The sequence below is a fragment of the Scomber scombrus genome, chromosome 2 (genome assembly GCF_963691925.1).
Source record: "Scomber scombrus chromosome 2, fScoSco1.1, whole genome shotgun sequence".
Lineage (NCBI taxonomy): Eukaryota > Metazoa > Chordata > Actinopteri > Scombriformes > Scombridae > Scomber > Scomber scombrus.
In genome coordinates, this window is record NC_084971.1 from 5,218,759 (window position 1) to 5,241,011 (window position 22,253).

At 35.4% G+C, this 22,253-nt stretch overlaps 1 protein-coding gene across 1 annotated transcript; it reads right to left on the reverse strand.

The window, feature by feature from the left end:
• Window positions 1–6: 6 nt before the first annotated feature.
• zmp:0000001082 (integrin alpha-D) lies at window positions 7–20,417 on the reverse strand. Its single transcript, XM_062435670.1, has 36 exons — window positions 20,372–20,417; window positions 17,992–18,109; window positions 17,574–17,665; window positions 16,706–16,788; window positions 16,500–16,614; window positions 16,220–16,350; window positions 15,992–16,134; window positions 15,492–15,645; window positions 15,054–15,189; window positions 14,860–14,933; window positions 14,142–14,262; window positions 13,735–13,877; window positions 12,633–12,779; window positions 12,333–12,530; window positions 11,697–11,827; window positions 11,222–11,379; window positions 10,972–11,138; window positions 10,443–10,559; window positions 9,334–9,404; window positions 9,094–9,235; window positions 7,813–7,911; window positions 7,571–7,659; window positions 7,376–7,456; window positions 7,176–7,254; window positions 6,789–6,896; window positions 6,653–6,697; window positions 6,447–6,572; window positions 6,241–6,351; window positions 6,094–6,138; window positions 5,887–5,997; window positions 5,619–5,654; window positions 5,269–5,322; window positions 4,543–4,596; window positions 3,686–3,739; window positions 2,887–2,937; window positions 7–1,400 (listed from the first exon to the last, which is right to left on the reverse strand). The coding sequence occupies exons 1-36, from the start codon at window positions 20,415–20,417 to the stop codon at window positions 1,395–1,397; spliced, it is 3,636 nt and encodes a 1,211-aa protein (XP_062291654.1). The 3' UTR covers window positions 7–1,394.
• Window positions 20,418–22,253: the final 1,836 nt, after the last annotated feature.

Here is a 22,253-nt window from a genome sequence, read left to right on the forward strand (position 1 = left end):
ACAATGGGGGGCTAAATATTTAATACTGTGCAAAATCATAAAAGACACATAATATGAGGTAGGGCTGAACGATATATCGTTATCGTATCTATAGATATGACAGAGTTGCTCCGTCAGTATGCGGCTACAGGACGCTGTTGTGTTTGCTGTGGTCGAGCGAGGTATAGAGAGTGAATGAAGAGAGAGAGCGCTGTCAGTAAGAAAGCCGGTGAATCAAATCAATAAGCATTTAAGTTCAAGTTCAACAGCGGCGTGCACATGCAGCAGCTTCAGCTTCAGTGTAAAGTGAATGTGGTATTATTATGCAACAATGCTTAACTTCCACTGTTGCTACACTTTGAATTTCAAACAATTGTGAAATCATAGTCAAATCGTATGTCATATCATATCTATGTCGAGATATTTGGCTTCAATATCGAGATACGATAATTTGTCCATATCGTGCAGCCCATAATATATTCTACTTTTATGAAGCGCTCTTCAGGGTACACAATAAAAATATATAACACAAGCCATCTATTGAAAGTATTGTTTTTACATTACAGTATAGTGCAAATAATACATGCATTAATAACGCACATTAATGAATAAGGAGGAGATGCTAGGCTAGTGACAGCCCTTTCCACTCGTGAACACAACCCGTTCTGAACACATGGAACCATCCATAGAACTAACATGGTGTTGTATCATAGACAGAGCAGACAATCACACTGAGCCTGATAGCATCCTGCTACACAACACAAGAGCCACAGACTCTGAACAACCCACACTAGCTTTCCTGCTAAAGATTCATCTTATCTAACTTCGGTATGTGATGTAAATGACCACTGTCATCGTGTCTGAAGGTTTTTAGGTTTAGTTTTTGTCTTTATGCTAAACTAAACTAACCATCTACTGGTTCCATCTTTATATTAAATTAATAGATATAAGAGTGAATTTGATATTCTTATCTAACTTGGCAATATGAATATTTCCCCAAATGTGTAACTACTGTTTATTTTATTGGAACTAATTTCCATTTTTTCTTAAAATGATGTATTTTTCATGGTATTCCCGCCACTTGTCCTCATCATTGTCCTGCTTTGTCATTTATCTGTATAAATATGCTGTATGAATAATTAAGTAACTAGCTGCTCACTAAAAAAGACCCTATATTCATTCTGTGTGCTTTATAACTTCCGCATTGCATGTCTCATATGCTAGAATATAACAAATCACAGATATCCATTCAATATATTCATCATCCAGTGGAGACCTGCCATTGCCCCAACATTAGGTGATAGCAACATGTCCTCCTCTTGGTTGGACTTGCCAGCAGTCTGATCAATCTGTGGGTAGCTGGTCTGGGTAGGGGTGGGCTCAGGGTTGGTGTCATCTTAACGAACAGCTTCTTGTTATTCCTTGAGTGTTTTAATAAGAGAAAGACATAGTTTAACTGTTTTTCATTCAGTTATTATCAAACTGAGATCAAACTGTGTAACACAGGAGTACCCCAAGGTTGTGTAAGTTCCCCTTTCCTGTTCACTCTTTACACTAATGAATGTAGAAGCAAGGAACCAAACAACCATATCATCAAATTTTCCAATAACACAATTATTCGGATCTTGCTGTTCAGTGATGACTGTTCCTCTAGGTACCACAAGGAAATCACCTCTCATCGTATCTCTAGAAATAATTATAAACTTAAATGGTGCGATCATGTGGAGTTTCTTTGTGGCAAACTGTCTCAGAGAATTCACTTTCTCAGGAGGTTGAGACTGTTTGGAGTCAACAAAAAGAACATGTTTTAAACTCTCATTCGTCCCTACATTTATAACACTCCTAAACAAGCAGCAACAGACATAACATACCTCAGTTTGAGAAGCAAACATCCCTTTTAACTTGAGATCACTGTTATCTACTTTTTTTTATCACTTACTGTTTATTATAATTATTGCTCATGTTCTACTATTTTTTATAGGTTTAACATGGATGTTTTTACGCAGTTTATTAATTGTCATTTTATGCTAATTTTTTCTTCTTTACATGGTGCCTTAACATGTCCATATTTACTTAGGAATGCATGCAATATTCAATATGCAAATTAACCTACCTCATTGAATACTGAAACCATGTCAACCCTATTATGTTAATGTGTTCTCTGTTGCATTTTTGGGCCAAAATAAAATTCTTTAGGGACAATAAAGTTTCTCTTATCTGATCTTGTCTTATCATATTAATTCTGAAGCAACAAGTGTGAAGATGAAAATAGAAGTTTCTCTTTAATTTCTGTTTTATGTGGTAGGATTGTTCTCAGAAGTGATTCTGTATTAGTTTGAAATGAAATGATTTGAACAATGGTCTGTCAACACACCCTGCTAAAGATTCATCTTATCTAACTTACAAAAATGAAGACACATCTTGTCCTGCAGCTCAGCTTGTTAAATGACAGCAAACAAACATTCACTGCTAATGTCAGTTACATGGTCAGTTAGCAGCTTCATAGCTAATTAGCTGCTCAGCTAATGTGACTGTGGACCAGTTACAGACTGCTTTGGTCTTTGTTCTTCAGAATCTGGATCAGTGACACACTGTCTGCTCATGAACTGTAGCTACAGAACTTTGTTTACTTTGTCTTGATTCTGTAGCACTGCTAGCCTGCCAGCTAATGTCAATCAAACAAGCCTCCACCATCCCCCCACTAACATCCCCCCACCCAGCTGCTGACACAAAATACATTTCTGATATTTCTTCTTTATTAATAACATAAAGCTAGTAACAATACATTTAAAAACATGTTAACATTATGTTTGAGTGAAACAGGGAACATTCTTTGTACTTTATAACTTCAGTCTAACTTCAGCATGTCTAATATGTTATAAAATAACAAGTCACAGGTATACTCACCGGACTGTCTTCATCGCACAAAAAATCACCAGTGTTTTCGTAATCGTATTCCTTAAGTGTTTTAATAACAGAAAAACATTGTTTAACTATTTTCCATTAAGTTATTTTTTTCAATGCTTTGTATATTGATTTTTTAAATTGAAAACAAACATAATATAACAATACATTTAAAAACATGTTAACATTATGTTTGGGTGAAATGGGATTTCAGTTAAACATTAAAGTTGTCTGGTGTGTGATGTAAATGACCACTGTGACTGTGTTTACAGACATCTCATGTTTCCAGTGTTCATTCAGTCTCTTGTCCAGAGTCTTTGATGTTTTACCTATGTAACATTTTACATATGATATCATACAGCACTCCAGTTTCCTTTTCCAGTGGGATCTGTGTTCAGGGTTCTGATCTTCCCCTGTCATCATGTGTCTGAAGGTTTTTTAGGTTTAGTTTTTGTCTTTATGCTAAACTAAACTAACCATCTCCTGGTTCCATCGTCATATTAAATTAACAGATGTGATTCTTGGCAAGAAAGCAAATATGCATTTACTCAAAATGTGTAACTATTGTTTCTTGTATTTGAACACATTTCCATTTTATCTTCAAATTATGTATTTTGTTGGTATTTCTGCCACTTGTCCTCATCATTGTCTTGTTTTGTCATTTATCCTGTGCTGTATAAATAATTAAGTCACTAGCTGCTCACTAAAAAGTACCCTGTATTCATTCTGTGTGCTTTATAACTTCAGTCTAACTTCAGCATGTCTAATATGTTATAAAATAACAAGTCACAGGTATACTCACCGGATGGTCCTCATCGTCTTTGTCGCTTAATAATTCAAGATCCTTTTCATTTTCCTTAAGTGTTTTAATAACAGAAAAACATTGTTTAACTATTTTCCATTAAGTTATTTTTTTCAATGCTTTGTATATTGATTTTTTAAATTGAAAACAAACATAATATAACAATACATTTAAACACATGTTAACATTATGTTTGGGTGAAATGGGATTTCAGTTGAACTTTAAAGTTGTCTGGTGTGTGATGTAAATGACCACTGTGACTGTGTTTACAGACATCTCATGTTTCCAGTGTTCATTCACACTCTTGTCCAGAGTCTTTGATGTTTTACCTATGTGACATTTTACATGTGATATCATACAGCACTCCAGTTTCCTTTTCCAGTGGGATCTGTGTTCAGGGTTCTGATCTTCCCCTGTCATCATGTGTCTGAAGGTTTTTTAGGTTTAGTTTTTGTCTTTATGCTAAACTAAACTAACCATCTCCTGGTTCCATCGTCATATTAAATTAACAGATATGAGAGTGGATTTGATCTTCTCATCTAACTCTCAGCAAGAAAGCAAATATGAATATTTCCCCAAATGTGCAACTATTGTTTCTTTGTATTTGAACACATTTCCATTTGATGTTAAAATGATGTATTTTGTTGGTATTCCTGCCACTTGTCCTCATCATTGTCCTGTTTGTCATTTATCCTGTGCTGTATAAATAATGAAGTCACTAGCTGCTCACTAGAAATGACCCTGTGCTCATTCTGTGTGCTTTATAACTTGAGCAGTATGTCGAACATATTATAAAATAAACAATTCACAGATGTCTGTTCAATATCTGTATCATCTGGTGCAGAGTTGCCATTTACCTGATCAGGGTTCAGAGGCTCTTGCTGAGCCACGACATTGGCCCCGTTCCCGACCTAATAGAGATGGTGAAATGGGATTTCAGTTGAACTTTAAAGTTGTCTGGTGTGTGATGTAAATGACCACTGTGACTGTGTTTACAGACATCTCATGTTTCCAGTGTTCATTCAGTCTCTTGTCCAGAGTCTTTGATGTTTTACCTATGTAACATTTTACATGTGATATCATACAGAACTCCAGTTTCCTTTTCCAGTGGGATCTGTGTTCAGGGTTCTGATCTTCCCCTGTCATCATGTGTCTGAAGGTTTTTTAGGTTTAGTTTTTGTCTTTATGCTAAACTAAACTAACCATCTCCTGGTTCCATCTTTATATTAAATTAATAGATATGAGAGTGGATTTGATCTTCTCATCAAACTCTTGGCAAGAAAGCAAATATGAATATTTCCCCAGATGTGTAACAATTGTTTCTTGTATTTGAACTAATTTCCATTTGATCTTAAAATTATGTATTTTGTTGGTATTCCTGCCACTTGTCCTCATCATTGTCTTGTTTTGTCATTTATCCTGTGCTGTATAAATAATGAAGTCACTAGCTGCTCACTAGAAATGACCCTGTGCTCATTCTGTGTGCTTTATAACCTGAGCAGCATGTCTAACATATTATAAAATAAACAATTCACAGATGTCTGTTCAATATCTGTATCATCTGGTGTAGAGTTGCCATTTACCTGATCAGGGTTCAGAGGCTCTTGCTGAGCCACGACATTGGCCCCGTTCCCGACCTAATAGAGATGGTGAAATGGGATTTCAGTTGAACTTTAAAGTTGTCTGGTGTGTGATGTAAATGACCACTGTGACTGTGTTTACAGACATCTCATGTTTCCAGTGTTCAAAATGATATATTTTGTTGGTATCCCTGCCACTTGTCCTGTTTGTAATTTATCTTGTGCTGTATAAATAATGAACTAATTAGCTGCTCACTAGAAATGACCCTGTGCTCATTCTGTGTGCTTTATAACTTCAGTATCCTATACCATCTCTCATATGCTATAAAATAACAACCCACAGCTATACTCACATCATCTTCAGGTCTTCTCCTCTTGAAGCAACCACACTTGGGACACAAGAAAAAAGATTTTACCAAAAGTCATTGTGACCCATTTTTAGAACAGAAAGACATAGTTTAACTGTTTTTCATTCAGTTATTAATGCTGAAGCAAGAAGTGTGAAGATGAAAATAGAAGTGTGTAATTAAATTCTGTTTTACTTGGTATGATTGTTCTCAGAAGGGATTATGTATTAGTTTAAAATGAAATTATTTGAAAATTTGATCTGCCAACACTCACCTTAATTAGACAGACAGTGAGTATTAACAAAAAGATTAATCCCAACCCAACTCCAGTTCCGATTATCAGTGGTTCACTAGCAGAAATTAAAAACTCAAACTGAACTCCAGTCTGTTGGTAGAGAAAATACATGATTTCAGAGTGAGATTTATTAATGAGTGTCTAGAATTTGGTTCAGTTTTGGATGAGTGTGAGCACACAGATTACCCATGTCTTTCTTGGATCGTTTGATTTTACAGTCCCGCGATCTTTCTATGGGTAATAAATGTGATAAAATTAGGTTATCGTCATACTGAAAAACACTAATGGCAATGAATTTGTTAATTGACCGAGCTGTGGTTAAATCAAACATACCTTTTGTCTGTCAGAATTTAGCACAAATCGGTTGTCATAACTAACATGTAGAAGGCTTTTGAATTGAACCTCTCCTCCTTTGTTTCTATATTTTTCTATAAATCTCATATTCTGCAAGGTAAAAGTCAGTCAGTTAATGACATATTCAACACTCCAAATAGTATAATTGTGTGTATTCTGTGTTTGTATGTGTTATTGAGATGTACCTCTGCTTTCTCTTTGAGGCCCCTGAATTGTACATCTCCAGACAATATAACCTCAGTGGCTGACTCTCCGTCCAGGATGAAACTGTCACACATTATCATTTTCCACTGTTGGTCTGGTAAGTAGTCCTGTAATACAGTGATAGGGATGAGTAATTTCATGACATTTTCAAATCGAACATTTTGATGCTAAAAATATCTTTACTTACTTTTGAATCAATCAAGTCGATAATGCGTGTACATTCAGTCTTGTTCTTAAAAATGAAAAATAACAATGGCATGGATTTGTGTTTCTGTCACAGCAGCAGTATATGAAAGTTAGTATTGTTGCAGTTGCCAAGTTACCTGCTGGACAGAGACTTGATAGTTCTTCATTTCAAAATCATGTGCCAGTTTAGTTGGGAAGCGCAGGGACATATTGACAGGAAAGGCCTTCAAACCAAGATTATCAATCTGTGAATAGTGAGAGACAATTGGTCCATTTTAAAAGGAATAGTTCAACATTTTGGGAGATATGTCTTTAAAAATATATTACGACATGTAATGGCACAGAACAGACTGGCTTGACATTTTGTAGGTGCAGAGCATCAAAGTGGCCCTAATGTCTCTGCTTTCATGTACATTTTTTTAATAACGTTAAAGTTTACCTTGATGACAGAATGGCTCAGCTTATATACAGCCTATAGAAAATCTGTACTATGGGACTGGATGTTACATTGTAATTGACCTCACCGTGAATATATTGACCAGTTTTTTCACAGGTACACTGTCCTCCGGTGTAAAGATCATGTACTTGATGGAGTCATCTGACCTGAAATAAATACAGGATGATCACAATATGAAGATAGCTGTGGGGTAATATATAATGCTAATTCAGATATAGGCACATATAACAGTCACAAAATGCTATATGTGTGAATAGCTGCACTTACACTGTTGTTGCCATTTTAATTTCGTATTGTACTGGGAGGCTTTTGGTCATTGAATTGTTTATGTTAGATGCCACATTATCACTGAGGACACAAAATGCATTACTTGTAAATAACAAACATGGAATATGTAAAGGTAGTAAATGATAATTCAACAACACTGGCAAAGTGGTTTTGATTAAATGAGAAGGCCTCTACCTGTTTCCAACAACAGTCATTGAAATTGTGTCATTCCACTCATACTTTTTGGGGTCATATTCAATGCGGAAAGAAGCTTTATATGATACCTTTACGGGAAAAAAAGACAATGACGTTAGATATGATTCACAGATGAAATGTCTGTTTGAGAGACGTTGCCATGGTTGTGCAAATGTGAAAGGTCAACATATGAAACTTCCATTCTGTCACGTATGAAGGCGCCTGAGTGCGATATGACTCACCTTTGATCTGCTCCGATACACAGGAAGGCTGATGCTACATAAAGATTTGTTATATACTTCATGAAGATCATGACATATGTGGAGTGTTGGTCTTGTTGCCTATTTTAAGAAAACACACACAAGTCAGTTTAAATCGTGACCCTCTAAAGCTTCTAGTTTAAACCCAATTTGACCCAAGGTCAATTTAACCTTCAAACAGCATTGAGGTTCTCAGAGATTATATTGTAATGACACGCCTGCCTCTGAATACACTCACATCCTGTGTTTCAAAACCTCCAAAGAATTTCTGTTCTCTTTTACTAGCACAGAGGTAGGGGGTTGGGTGTGGGGTGGGGGTGTGTGTGAAAGCCTTGCACTGTGCATGCACTTGAAATCTCTGGAGGTTTTGCCAATAAAAATAATCTCAGTATTTCTCTGACAGACAGGATTGTTAGTCTCTAGTCTCTCTTTCTATTTAAATGCAGCTTCAATACAAAGCATAGCAGAGTATTTATAGTTCAGCAAAGACGGAATAAGAGTTAATTCTAAGTCTAAAGTGTTTGATGCTCAAATTTGTTCTTTATAGGCAACAGAAACCTTTACGTAGTACTTTGACCCCAAAACCAAGCAAACGGCAGTATTGTCCCTCTAGCTTTAACCTTCTGCAATAGATGAAAAGTCTTTGATTTGTGATGACATGTGGCCTTTTCTTCACATATCCGTTGGAAGGATTGCGAAGCCAGACAAGTCATGTGAAAGTGTTGTATAAAGCTCAAGTTACGGGAAGTGGGAACTTAGTTTTTTTCACTTTTAGTCACCATATCACATTAGTGGCAAAAACAGATTTTATTCAATAAAATATCTTCTTGTGAGTTTGAATGCAGTTGTCATATGGTAGCAAAAAGCAGTGTAATTGGTGTAATCTTACATTAAACAATGTTGTATTTACACCCAGTGGCCACTTTATTAGGTACAGCAGCTGTCGCCCTCATAACAGCCTGAATTCTTTGTGTCATGAATTCAAAACCCCAGATCAGGGGTCTCTGAGTTACACAAACCAACTTGCCTGGCACCAACAAAATTGTTCCAGTCAGTCAAGTCTTTTAGATCACTCTTCTTCCCCATGCTAACATTTTTATGAACAACTGGACCTCTTAGTCATGCCTGCATGCTTTTATACTTCAAGTTAACTGACTATATCAAACAGGTGTATAGGCATACATAATAATAAATGTACATATGCACAATAAATGGCCACTGAGTGTGGATATTATAAAAGTGAGTGTTAAATGTTTAAGTCACCTTTATACGAGTCAGCCGAGAGAAGGAGAGTCCTGGAGGATAGTGCATTGTGAGGCTGGTGTTGTATGAGTCATCGCCTTCGTTCGACAGTGTTATAGCCACATTAAAGCTGTTATCTTCTGCCACCAAAAATGTTGGGCTCCTAAAAGATACATAGCAGTTCTTACATGTGGCCATATGATGTTAATATTGCAATATTCTTTTATATGTCACTGTGCCATGCTTGTGAGATATACGTACTCGAAATTGAAATCCACCTCAAGCTCAGCAATACAGGTGTCATTCTTTCTACATTCTTTTTTAAAGGGAACCTGTAAGACAAAAATTATGTTCTGTTAGTGTCATACATGAAAATGCAGAGCAAGATAGAAAAAAAAAAGATTTCAACAACACCAAAGCGCCATTACTATCAGAGCTAGTGACTGAAACATGACATGTGACGGACCACAAAAGCTATTCTGAACTCACCTAACCACAGTCTATGTTCTACTCTCTGTTTGGTGCTAATGTTATCACACCAACACACATACTAAAACGAACATAGCAAACAGTATACCTGCTAAACATTATCATTCAGTGTTGCTAACGTTAGCACTCTGCTCCAAACAGCATTTGCCACCCTAAATACATGGCTGTATTAGACTCAAGTAGGCTAGGCTATCTTTGGCCAAAGCTTGAAGTACAGTAGCTTTTTCAAATACTGTATACCCGTCACAGGTCTGTTGTGAATGTACATAATTAATAGGAACAAATTATTTCAACTATATGAGAAATAAAGTAAATGATTTAAAAGTTAGTATGTCAACATTTCCATTCGGTGCATGTACTGCTCGGAGCTGAATGCTAACGTTAGCATGCTAACGTTAGCATTCAGCTCCGAGCAGTACAGTATGTGCCTTAATACATGGCTGTAGAGTAGACTCAAGTAGGCCATTAACCTGGATAGCCAAAGCTTGATGTACAGTTTATTCAAATACTGTATGCCTATCACAGGTTTGTTGTAAATTTATATCATCAATAGGAACATTCTTTCACACAACGTGATGAGAAAAAGTTTGTGATTTTAAAGTTTTCAAAAGCTTTAAAAGTTGTCTTGGTAAAAATGTCACTGATTCAGTTCAGATGTGTAATAATAAATGCCCTAAAGGAAGTCCTTGCTGTTTGTTTCAGGGCCCAAATGAGGGGAAATGAAGTTAAAATTAGAAGAAGACATCACATCCTCAAAACGGAGGATGTGATCATTTGCTGTTTAAAATGGAGAAATATTGCCTTCTACGTTGAGCATGTAGCCTATGTTTGGGAGGGAAAAAAAGAAGTTTGCAGTCTCCTGCTGTAATCACTGTACAAACCTCAACACCAGCCTGCTTTTCGCTGTCCACGTTCAGCACGGCACTCGCTCCATCCATGTCAACTTGTGAAAAGTTTAATTTGATGCTGACGGATGATAATGTGTCCCTCACACATTTCTGTAACAAAAAAAAAAAAAAAGAATCATCTGCATGTTGACGAAAAAAATTCAAACAGAACAGACAAAATGGGAGGAGTTGTGTCTTTCTAAAGTTTGGCATGACCGTAAAGCCAAAGTTATTAGTTGTATAACTATTCTGTTTTGGTGATACTTTAAAGCTAAAAATGTGGTTTTACAAGCTACATTTATGGTAATGTCACCAAAAAGGCATTGCTATGGTTTGTTGGGCTGGTTACTGTTAAGCAAGAATATTTACTAGAAATCTTTATTTTTACATTTCTGAAACCAAATATAATCTTGAATGCTAAGAAGAAGAGTCTTAGATGACATTTATAAATGTATAGATAGGTGATAGCTGCTTTATGGTTAAAGTGAATTTTGGGGTGAACTTTATTAATACATTTACATACTTTCATGTTGATGGAGTGGTTGACGCAGGTCTCTGTATCTGTCAGCTCATAGGTGGTAATAAGATTTCTAGCTTTCTTGTCAGTATCACTGAAGAAACCTCGATGTGTTGGTCTCGTTGGATCAACGTCAAGCATGTAGGAAATGTTGAATCCGTAGCCTGCTTTGTCTGCAAAGGCACATCGTATGATTTCATTCACACATTGCAAGGGTGTGAAATATCAGCAGCAGTTGATGCATCATGGTCCTTACCTTCTATGCTCTTTGTTGCTTCTACCATTTCAAAGCAGACTGTTAATGTAACCAATGGTAAAATCTGATCTGTATTGCCCACACAGTCAATTTCCTCAGTGCTTATCTCCTTAGGTTGAAAAGACAGATGAGCTTTGACATTAAAGACAGGCCTGGATCTGAAAGACATTGATTGAATGGATTAATAGAAGTTGCACATGATTTTTCTATGATAAGACAGACAGTATACTGACAAAGCTGAGGATGAATTTGTTAGAGACAGAAGTCACTTTGACTGTTGTACAGGAGATGATTGAGAGCACTTGCCTTCAATAAGGTATGAAACGTTGGACGGAAGTGAGCTTGTGATAACTTGTCAGATTCTCAGGCAATGCACTTCACACGTTCACACACCGCTTCACATTCTGTTAACTGTGACCATTTCTGTGAAGGACTGCTTTTTTGTGTTACCTAAATGCGTATAAAGTATCTATACCTTAAGACAACGGCTGCGCCACGTGATCCCACCACGATATCTGGGAGGCCATCCTCTCCAAGGTCAATGTTTCCATCAATGGACTGTCCAAGGAATCTTAGCACAGGGCTGAAATCTTGTCCTGTTATTCTCTGGAATAACAAAAACAATGCATGACATATTTGAAAATACTCTTTCCAGATATGAAGACAAATGCACATTTTTATCATTATTTTGGTAGAGTAGTGAAAGAGACAGAAATGTAACAGAGGTAATGTGATGTCTAAACCTCCAATACACAGAGGTGTCCTGATGCACTATGATGCACACAGTTTTTCACCTACTTGCAGCATAGTTACTGGTTACTCTACCTGTTGCTGTTTTCTTCATCTAGAGCAAAGGTCACCAACCCTGCTCCTGGAAAGATACTGCCCTCCATATTTTAGCTCCCCACTCTGACACACCTGATTCTAATTATTAGCTCATTATCAAGCAGCTGAAGCATGAGGCTTGATAACGAGTTAATGTGTTAGAGTGAAACATGCAGAGTAGTAGCTCTCCAGGAGCAGAGTTGGTGACAACTGATATCTAGAGGGATATCTACCCTTTTTTCTACAAGTAAAACCAAACCAAAAGAAAGATTTTTTTTTTTCTCACCTGGCTGAAAGTGCTGCGTATGCCTTTGCGACTGTCACCCAGGTAGATGTACACAGCCCCCCTGTTTTCATCCTCAAGGGGCGCTCCAACAGCAAGGTCTCGGAGAAGATCTCCATTTAGATCGGCGATACTGGATATGGTGGTGCCAAATCTACCCATGGAGGGTGCAATCACATTCATCTCACTTTTCAGTTCCATCTGTGGGAAATGATTTAGAAAATAGATGCAATAACTATCTCCCTGTAAGCTTATGCAAGCTCACATACGGTAAACTGAGTCTCAACCATCATCACAGCCCACCTCATCAGTCAGTGTGTAGATATAGATCCGTCCTTCTTTCTTCTCATCAGCATGGTAGAACAGTGGAGCTCCCACCAGCAGGAAATCAGTGTCACCATCTGAGTTAATATCTACTGAGCAGAGCTCTGCACCGAAGTAGGAACCGATCTGAAAATGTGTGGGATGAAAGTGAGGTTTATATCATAGAGATTTTGATAAATACTTTATTGATCATTCTCAGGAAATTACTTGGTTACAGCAGCTATGTCCACAGCCAGGACAGCCACATAACATAAAGCACATCTGTAACTATCCACAGGGGGAAAAAAACCTTAAATATATACTAAAATACCCAAAATTATGCTGATAAAACAAAATAATAATGAAGAATTCAGTGTGAAAAACGCGCCAGAAAAAAGTATTTAAAAATATGTAAAAGATATGAAAACATTTGAAAACCTGTGTACACAGCACACAGTCTAACATACGCCACAGTCACTACTTAAGCACATGAACCAGTCTGAAGGCAGATGGCAAGACAGAGTTCCTGCAGCGTTCACTCCTGCACCTTGGTGCGATCAGTCTGTGACTGGATGGTGATGGAGCTCGCCTTTAATCATTTTATCCTTCAAGTTGAAAAAGATACACACTCGTGATCCTTTCTGAAAAGTTTGATTTCATGTAATAAAGGTGAATTTAGGATAAGTTAAGATGTGCTTTGAAAGACACACATTTGCTCAGAGTTGCTTTTCTTCAAGAAAAAGAAAGTGCCAGCGCTTGCAACAAGGAAGTTCTGTGGTTTTCTCTTTTGTTACCGCAGATATATCTGCTTGCCAATGTTGTATTTTGTATCATTCAAAGCAATGCAGTTAAATTCAAACAAGGCCAAGCCTGTTTCAAGAAGCAGGTTGTAATAGTTTCCTGTAGTTTCCATAGTTTCCTCCTAACTTTGCAAAGTACAATCTAAGTTTGATTCAGATTCAAGTTCCTTAGATACAAACTAGGTTTATGAGAATTATCAGCTATACAAGCTCTAACTAGATCAAAAAGGCTTTAAAATACTTTCTTGCCCTTGACATGCAATAATGATTAAAAGCACTTTACAGTGTCAACATTTACCTACCTGTTCCCCATTTATGCGTTTGCTTGTGATCCAGTTACTGCCATTGTGTTTGAAAACTACAACCTGTCCTTTGTAATCAAATCTCGGTGCACCCGTGAAATACAGAGTGGTGTTGTCCCTCTCTCCAACAGCAACAGAGTATCCTGCAACAGTGTCAGTCACGTATGACAAAACATAAACTCACATTCACGATGTTAGGTTCATTTGTAGATACTAAGTTAATGATCACATATGTCTATTTGCTACATTTAGAATCTAAAGCTATTTTTAGCCCATAATTTAGAGAGTAAACTGATTGAGGTAATTTACTGTGGCATATATTTCATACAGTATGAAATAACATAGAAATGCATCTAATAAAGTGACAGATAATATACAAAGTGAGAAAATTATTTTATGTTTGATACCCATGTAGGAGTCCATCTTCATGTCTGGATCTTCAATTGTTTTTTCTGTTTGTTTTTTTTCAAATTCATGTAGAGACCCGCGCCAGCTGTTTGATCCCACTGAACCCAGAATCAAGGTGTCCTGTTAACAGAAATGTGCAGGTGTGATCAGAGCACATAGAGGAGTGGAGGTACCAAACATATGACATTTTTATTATGTGGTTACCAATGCAGCTTTCAAATGGACGTGTCAGTTGTCAGCTTCTTCTGCAATCGCCACTTAGTATATTTGTTGTATATTTACTTTCGATTATAGTAGGTAATTTTCATTATTCCTACACGAAACTCAAATTGCCCATTCTCTGGATTCACAGTTCAAGGTTCAATACTAAACTTTTTGACCATTCTGAGGGCACTATCCAGGTACTGATTTACTAAGATCCCAAATAAAGGGTACTTCATTTCGTGCACAGTGCAATAGATTGCGCATTTAGTTTGCGTGCGTTTTAACAAAAACTTTCTAAATGTGTCAAAAAAATTTGACACATTTGAAAGAGGCAAAGCTCAGTGCACTGCGTTAGCTTGCACACGTTTTTACACATGCAAACCTTTAGTAAATCAGGCCCATAGTGTGCTGCATTTTCCCATACTACTCAGTGTGAATGCACTCAAAATATTAAGTGTAAGCCCAGAAGTACAACATTTGACACACAGCATTAGTCTTTTTGAATGTACTTACTTTGTAGGCGACAGCACTGAATCCACTCTGGGACATTTCATTGGTCATCTCTCCAGCTCGAGCCACTTTGGAGCCTAAATATGAGTAAACAGTTGTATGTAGTTAAACAGTTACTATTGCATAGAGAAACTATGAAGATGATACATATTTTTGTAAAATGATTGCACAGAGAGGGGGTAAACATTATACATCACCTTCCGTAGTAAAGATCCTTTTTTGAAAGTTAAACAGTATTCCTGTGAGTCCAGAGTAGTCATCTATTTTGAAGGCATTTTGGTCTTTTGGTTCTGAAGCAATGGTCTTAACTTTATCCAGTGTTCTAATTTTAACCTGAAATCAGAACTCTGCTTAAAATTATGAAATACTTCCAAGTTTGATGCCAGCGAGATAAAGAACACAGTTATGAACATTACAGGATTCAAAACTGTAATCAGTAGAAGCTGCAGAATTTAAGACGGCACTAAATGAGCTTTTATAACATTTTGTCCCTAAGGTTAGCAAGCACAATGACAACATAAATATTGATCTGTCAGTTACATTATACCACATGTGATTGTTTTAGCTGATAAAAGTTATTCTACTGAGACTTCTTATGGACAAATAAAACAGAATAATGAGATATTGTTGCTTACCCCGATGACAAATCGAATGATATTTAATTCATCGTATTTCTCAATAATTTGTAATTTATTGTTGCCATCACTTGGATCTCCATCTGTGATCAGTACCAGAACTTTGGTTGCATCAGGAGAGGCGCCTGCATTCTCGTTTGTAAGGATATTGTCCCTGAAAGAAATATAAAAATAGCATTTTTGATGCTTCAAACCCTCAAAACTTCATTAGACTTTTTTTAAAAATAGGTGAATAAATTAACATTCATTAGTCTAACCAATAAAATTATAATAATGTTGCTGCAATTCCCAGAAAGCAGGTGTGTCTAACTATGCATCCTCTCTCAATATCTTTTAAAGGTAACTGCTAAATGAGGCCTGCTATTCAATTTCATTATAACTGCACTGGGAACAGTTTGACATAGAAATCTATAAAATACTCATCACATGCCCATATTTGCCCAGAAAAACAATATGCTGTGACAGTTTCTGTTTTTGGATAATAATGTAATTTAACTTACAGCACAAATTTGAGGGCTTTGTGTGTGTTGGTGAGACCCTTCATATGAGGTTCAGCCGTAAGTTTTGTGCCACTTGTTTTAGCTGCATAGTCTTTGAAGTCAAACACTTTACTGGTATATGTGCTGAACTGAGCTGCTGCAAACTGGGGAAAAAACAGATGTGGTAATACAGTATCTATATTACATTTTACAAATAAATGCTGTGAATTCTTTTAATGTTGCACTGACCTTGATTGATGAGTTACCGAAACTATTCATTATCTCAACTATGAAATCTTTATTTTTTCCAAATTCAGCGGTGGTCATACTCTCTGATCCATCAAATAGAAAGACAAGGTCCACTGTCTTTTTTGTGCATTCTGAAAAACAAAAATGAGTATTTAATATTTAGTTTGAACATAGAGATTGAGAAGAATATTTTACCACAGGGGGGAACATTTCAAACCAGCTGGCAAAACAGCCAGAGTTGGAGAATTTTACCCTCTACACTACAGAAAATGTCTTTTACCTTGGAAACCGGATTTGAAAGAGGAGATTTGCTGAAGTTGATCTGTGATCTTGTAGCACACACTGTTCAGATAGGAGTTCTCATCACACTCGTGAACCACACTTGGACTGCAGACCTACATGAGAGCGAAACAGAGGCGTTGTAGGTAATGTCACATAGCAAGTGTGTTTAACTTGATAACTACATGAGCGTTGTCATTTCCTTACAGTGAATATGGAGCTCATGGAGTTCACTGCCAGGGACAGTCCAAGGTGCTTGACTTGTACTTTTGTGTTTCTAAAAGGATCTCCTGTGACAGTAGAATTTGATTAGTGGGTCAGTAACAAATAAGGGTTGGCAAGATGAGCAATTCGAAAATATGTTTAAAAAAAATACCTTAATACCCTAATTGTTAAAATGTACATTTTGTATCTTTGTTGGTTTTATGTCATTTGAAATGACATTTGCACCATTATTTTAAAAACCAAAAGTAAGACTGAATGCTCCTGAACATGTCAAATGATGTAACCACGAAAGAATGATGAATATTAAATATTTTATCCACCTACAGTGTATTTATATGTACTTATACTAATAATTACTTAATTTTAAATAAAATGTAAATGTGTTCCTGATTGTAATGATTCCCCAGATTAAATGTAATATTTAGAACAATTGTATTCCATTACCTTTATTTAATATAAAAGTTATAATGTAAGATCATGCCAAACTAGTTGATATGGTGTTTTATTGAGAATTTAGTGTTTTTAAGCAAGTTGAATTATTTGATACAAAGTTTTTATGGTTACACAACTTACAGATTTTTACTTTTTTTATGCAGAAATTTGATGTTGGATCCACAAAAAAAGAACGTGTGCAAGTTATTCATACGTTTATTTTCAAATTTTAACCCCTTTAAATTTGACTAAACCACATGGACACAAAACACCTCATTGACTATTACTATTCACTGAAATAATACAAACACTTTTTTAATTTTTAAATATTTACATTTCATATTTCATATATATTTTTTGTTTTTGTTTTTTAAATGCTATGTTTAAGCGTGAAATATTGAAAACAACATTCATATACCTTTAGGGTTGAAACACTCTGGCGTTTGGTTTTGGCGGGGTTTGCATATTCCCCCAGATCCATTCAGCTTCAGCGGTGCAGTGACAATTATCCTATGGATTAGATCAGCAACCACATTAGCAGTCAATTTAACTATGTCAGTAGTCAGGCTTACATGGGGAGCACAGGATGTTAGCGCAATCAGTTTATGATGCCACAGGAAGAAGAGTCAGAGGACACAATGTTATCATCACTTTTCTACTTACTTCCGGTGACGTAAGATTTGTCATTCATCTATAATAAATATGAATGCAAAAGAAAAAGCGTGCATGGCTGATAGAAATGTGAACAATTTAGATTTGGAAGAAATAACAATTTTGGCAATTACCAACAATAAAAAAGAATAAAAAAAATAAAAAAATCAAATGAAAAAACCCACCCTTTGTCCTTTCCAGACGTGTACTGATGCACTTTGTATCCAAAGAAATCTTCTTGTTCACCTTCGTAGACTTCAGGGTTTGCTGTATCGAGGTTAAAAGCCAAAGAAACAGAGATGGCTGCCATTTTTGAAGAAAAAAACAAAACAAACAATTTTTGTTAGCCTTATTCTTAATAGATGGAAACTTATTTAAAATAATAACGCACAGAAGTATAGAGTGACTGCTTTAGACATAATATCCCAGACATTCACCACTACCATTGTTTTTACATAACTAAACATAAGTGTAACATGTGATGATGTTACTATTGTGATACTGTTAAAAGAGTACTGCAACAATTTAGCATTGCACTCCTACAACATTGTCAAACTTGGGATGGAAAGTTGATGAAAAAACACAATTATAAGTAAGTATATAAAACTCTTTAAAAAACACAATTCTAAGTATATAAAACTCTTAAAAAACACAATTATAAGTATATAAAACTCTTAAAAACACTATTATAAGTGTATAAAACTCTTAAAAAACACTATTATAAGTAAAACTCTTAAAAACACTATTATAAGTAAGTACATACAACTCTTAAAAAACACTATTATAAGTGTATAAAACTCTTAAAAACACTATTATAAGTGTATAAAACTCTTAAAAAACACTATTATAAGTAAGTATATAAAACTCTTAAAAACACTATTATAAGTAAGTATATAAAACTCTTAAAAACACTATTATAAGTACATAAAACTCTTAAAAAACACTATTATAAGTAAGTATATACAACTCTTTAAATAACACTATTATAAGTGTATAAAACTCTTAAAAACACTATTATAAGTGTATAAAACTCTTAAAAAACACTATTATAAGTAAGTATATAAAACTCTTAAAAACACTATTATAAGTACATAAAACTCTTAAAAAACACAATTATAAGTATATAAAACTCTTAAAAAACACAATTATAAGTATATAAAACTCTTAAAAACACTATTATAAGTGTATAAAACTCTTAAAAACACTAGTATAAGTGTATAAAACTCTTAAAAAACACTATTATAAGTAAAACTCTTAAAAACACTATTATAAGTAAGTACATACAACTCTTAAAAAACACTATTATAAGTGTATAAAACTCTTAAAAACATTATTATAAGTGTATAAAACTCTTAAAAAACACTATTATAAGTAAGTATATAAAACTCTTAAAAACACTATTATAAGTACATAAAACTCTTAAAAAACACTATTATAAGTAAGTATATACAACTCTTTAAATAACACTATTATAAGTACATAAAACTCTTAAAAAAACACTATTATAAGTAAGTATATACAACTCTTTAAATAACACTATTATAAGTGTATAAAACTCTTAAAAACACAAGCAAGCATTAAAAAAACAACCAAAACGCACCACAATCAGACACAGACACACTGTGAGTTACAATACATGAGAAGAGACCGGGTACACACCCTAATGTGCTGAATGCTAATCTATACTAGATGTGTGAATAGGCAACTTTGTCAACACATAACTGATATTTTTGGACTTAGAGGTTCACCTAAATCACAAAAATGATTTCTCTATTAGATTATCTAGTTACGATAATGGTTTGGGTTTGCTGGGCTGAACGTTTGACACATCCACCACAAAAACTGTTGCCGCAGGCCCCCATTGAATAAAGAAATGGCCTCAAGAAATGTGTTTAAGTAGATACAGAGTTAATGTGAGGTGTGAATGAGTATATACGTCAACAACATCCTATTATGCACAGAGAGTATGAATAATAGGCTAAGTACTTTAACAGTAAGTAAATGTTATTTTCTTTTTCCAAATAAAATAAGTAAATATAATGTGCATCCTAAAATAAAGTGGCTCTTAGATGAGTGCGTTCCTGTTTTCTGTGCCTTCTGTTCAGATTTGCAAAGGTCATTTTTTGGTTAATGTGGATAACACACAAACTTCTTGTTTATTTATTACTTCTGTGAAAAGTAGCTTTGGTGGAAACTAACGGGATGAACACTGAAACTGCAAACCTGCATAAAATGATTCAAATGTTGTAGTGAAACTTTGTCTTTGAACACTCATCCTGCCACATGATACATTTCCTGAGCCTTTGCATGCAGCACAGTTTCAGATTGAAACGTTAAAATAGTTGAATATGAATAAAAATGGAAAATAAATAAATAAATAAAACAGTGAACATTTTAGTAAATCAAACTTTTTAAGGTTTAACTAAATTCTACGTGAGATTATTCATTTTTTTCTGTACTTTTACCTGAAAATCTTAAATAAGTCATCAAACTTTCACCCTGTGTCTTTCTATATTACTGTTTCACACCGGACCCAAAACAAAGCAAAAAAAAATGTGATCTTACCAAAAGCCACCATATAGGTGAGCAGGAAGATGAGGCACCCATGCATCTTTCACATCACTCTAACGGTTCTTCTGCTGTGAGCTCGCTGATACATGCGTCTGTGCAGTGCTGTACTTCCTGTTAGCTATAAAAAAAAAGAGGGTGTTTCCTTTCACAGGTGGTTGGAACATGTTCTCACAGTAATCTGTCTTTCCTCTTTTCTGTGGTAATTTTAAAATGATTCAGACATAAAAAAAAATAATAAGTATTAAGATGTAATTGGCATTTTTTCAACCACTGAGGGCCTTTTTGTGGTTATATTATCTGCTGAATCAAAAATGATAATGAAAACAGGAAGAATATTATTAACGATTATTATAATGATTATCTGCAGGTCTCAATCTAGCATCACTAGGATAGTTTTCTCTTTTTTTAATCCATTTGTTTATATCATATTATCTTAATATTTTTGAATTGTTGAATTTGAAACCCTTCACATGTATACACATAATGCAATAAGAAGAATTCACAGTTATCTATAAATCAACTGATAATACACACATCAGGGTGTGTTGACATTTACGAGAAGTGAGAAACTGGTGAGAACCATAGCGCTCTGCTGCTTATAGCATCTCTTAAATGTGGTCAAATTAGAATTGCTACAGTTAAAGTTCGATTCCACACCTTAAAAATACTCCATTATACAGAACTGCCCCATTCATTACCGGGTCGGGGCAGGTCTTACGTAATATGAACCAGCCTGAGGGCAGATGCGGTGAGAGAGGGTGGAGATATAGACGTGTGAGAGGGGTGAACTGTAGAAAAGGATGGATTACTGAGCGAGAGTACCGAGCACAGGCCTGGGCCACAGAGATGAGCCTGTTTCACACATTTCTTGTTGCAGACTGACAGGTCTCAGTCTGTCATGTCAATAAAAAGGCTCCTAACGACCTTCTAAAAACCCCCTGAAGGAATAGCTTTAACATATAAAGGCATACAGTAGTCTTTTTTTTTTTGATGTCCTGTGGCAATAAGGGCAATGATTAAGGTTTCCACAGGAAATGATGTTCACCCTCTGTCTGAATTGAAACAACACTTCTCAGAAACTCTTTTCAGTTTAATGTGCACCCAAACCCCAACCATGCATGCCGATAATAAACAAGAGAGACTTGTGTTGGCTGATTCTCATTTAAGTATTGAACACGCTAACTGAAATGTATTTAATATGTAGTGGAGAATGCTTTGTTTGTAATGACAGCTTCAAGATGCTGTGATGTGATGTGCAGTGCCGTTTCTCCTATGAGTATGAGAGCCAAAAAGTTCAATTTTGGTCTTCGATCTTGGTCTACATTCTACCAGTATTTCATAGGCTTGTCCAAATGTTGCTTTAAATGAGCTTCAACATTTACCTCTTTCCTTTTACCCATCATGAGATGTCTCTTGTGTGACACCTTGGTAACAAAAACCTTTTTATAGCCCATCAACATGCACTAACCCAGCTGATATTAACTACTTGTGGATTTCAGCTGGTTCCTTACCTTTCCTTGCTTTGGTGTACTGCTTTTTCTTAGTGTGTTCAATACTTTTTTCCTGTGTCATTCCACTTTATTCCACATCACTTTATTTATGGACTTTAATGTTTTGATTTCTTTATATGTGTATATTTATTGAGTTGATACCAAAGTCTGGTGAAAATTGCATGTGAATATCGTCATTGGAAATATATTTACAGAATTGTTTTTACCGTACATTTAAATTTGAACAGTGTACAATATTGAATTAATGTACATAGGAATTCAATTGCTACAGCAGGTGGACCACTACCTGCTCATAAATCAACTGCTGCTCATCATAATCCAACTCATTCCAGAGATAAAGAAACTCAAATAAAAGGAAATGATTT

What these genes read in the sequence shown, in the direction of transcription:
- zmp:0000001082 (XM_062435670.1), bottom strand. Translation starts at nt 20,417, where the DNA reads ATGCATGGGTGCCTCATCTTCCTGCTCACCTATATGGTGGCTTTTG. An exon ending in GAGGTGGATTTCAATTTCGA is followed by an intron (nt 9,236 to 9,333) that starts GTACGTATATCT and finishes TGTATCTTTTAG; the next exon opens with GAGCCCAACATTTTTGGTGG. An exon ending in GCCTCAAAGAGAAAGCAGAG is followed by an intron (nt 6,352 to 6,446) that starts GTACATCTCAAT and finishes TTTACCTTGCAG; the next exon opens with AATATGAGATTTATAGAAAA.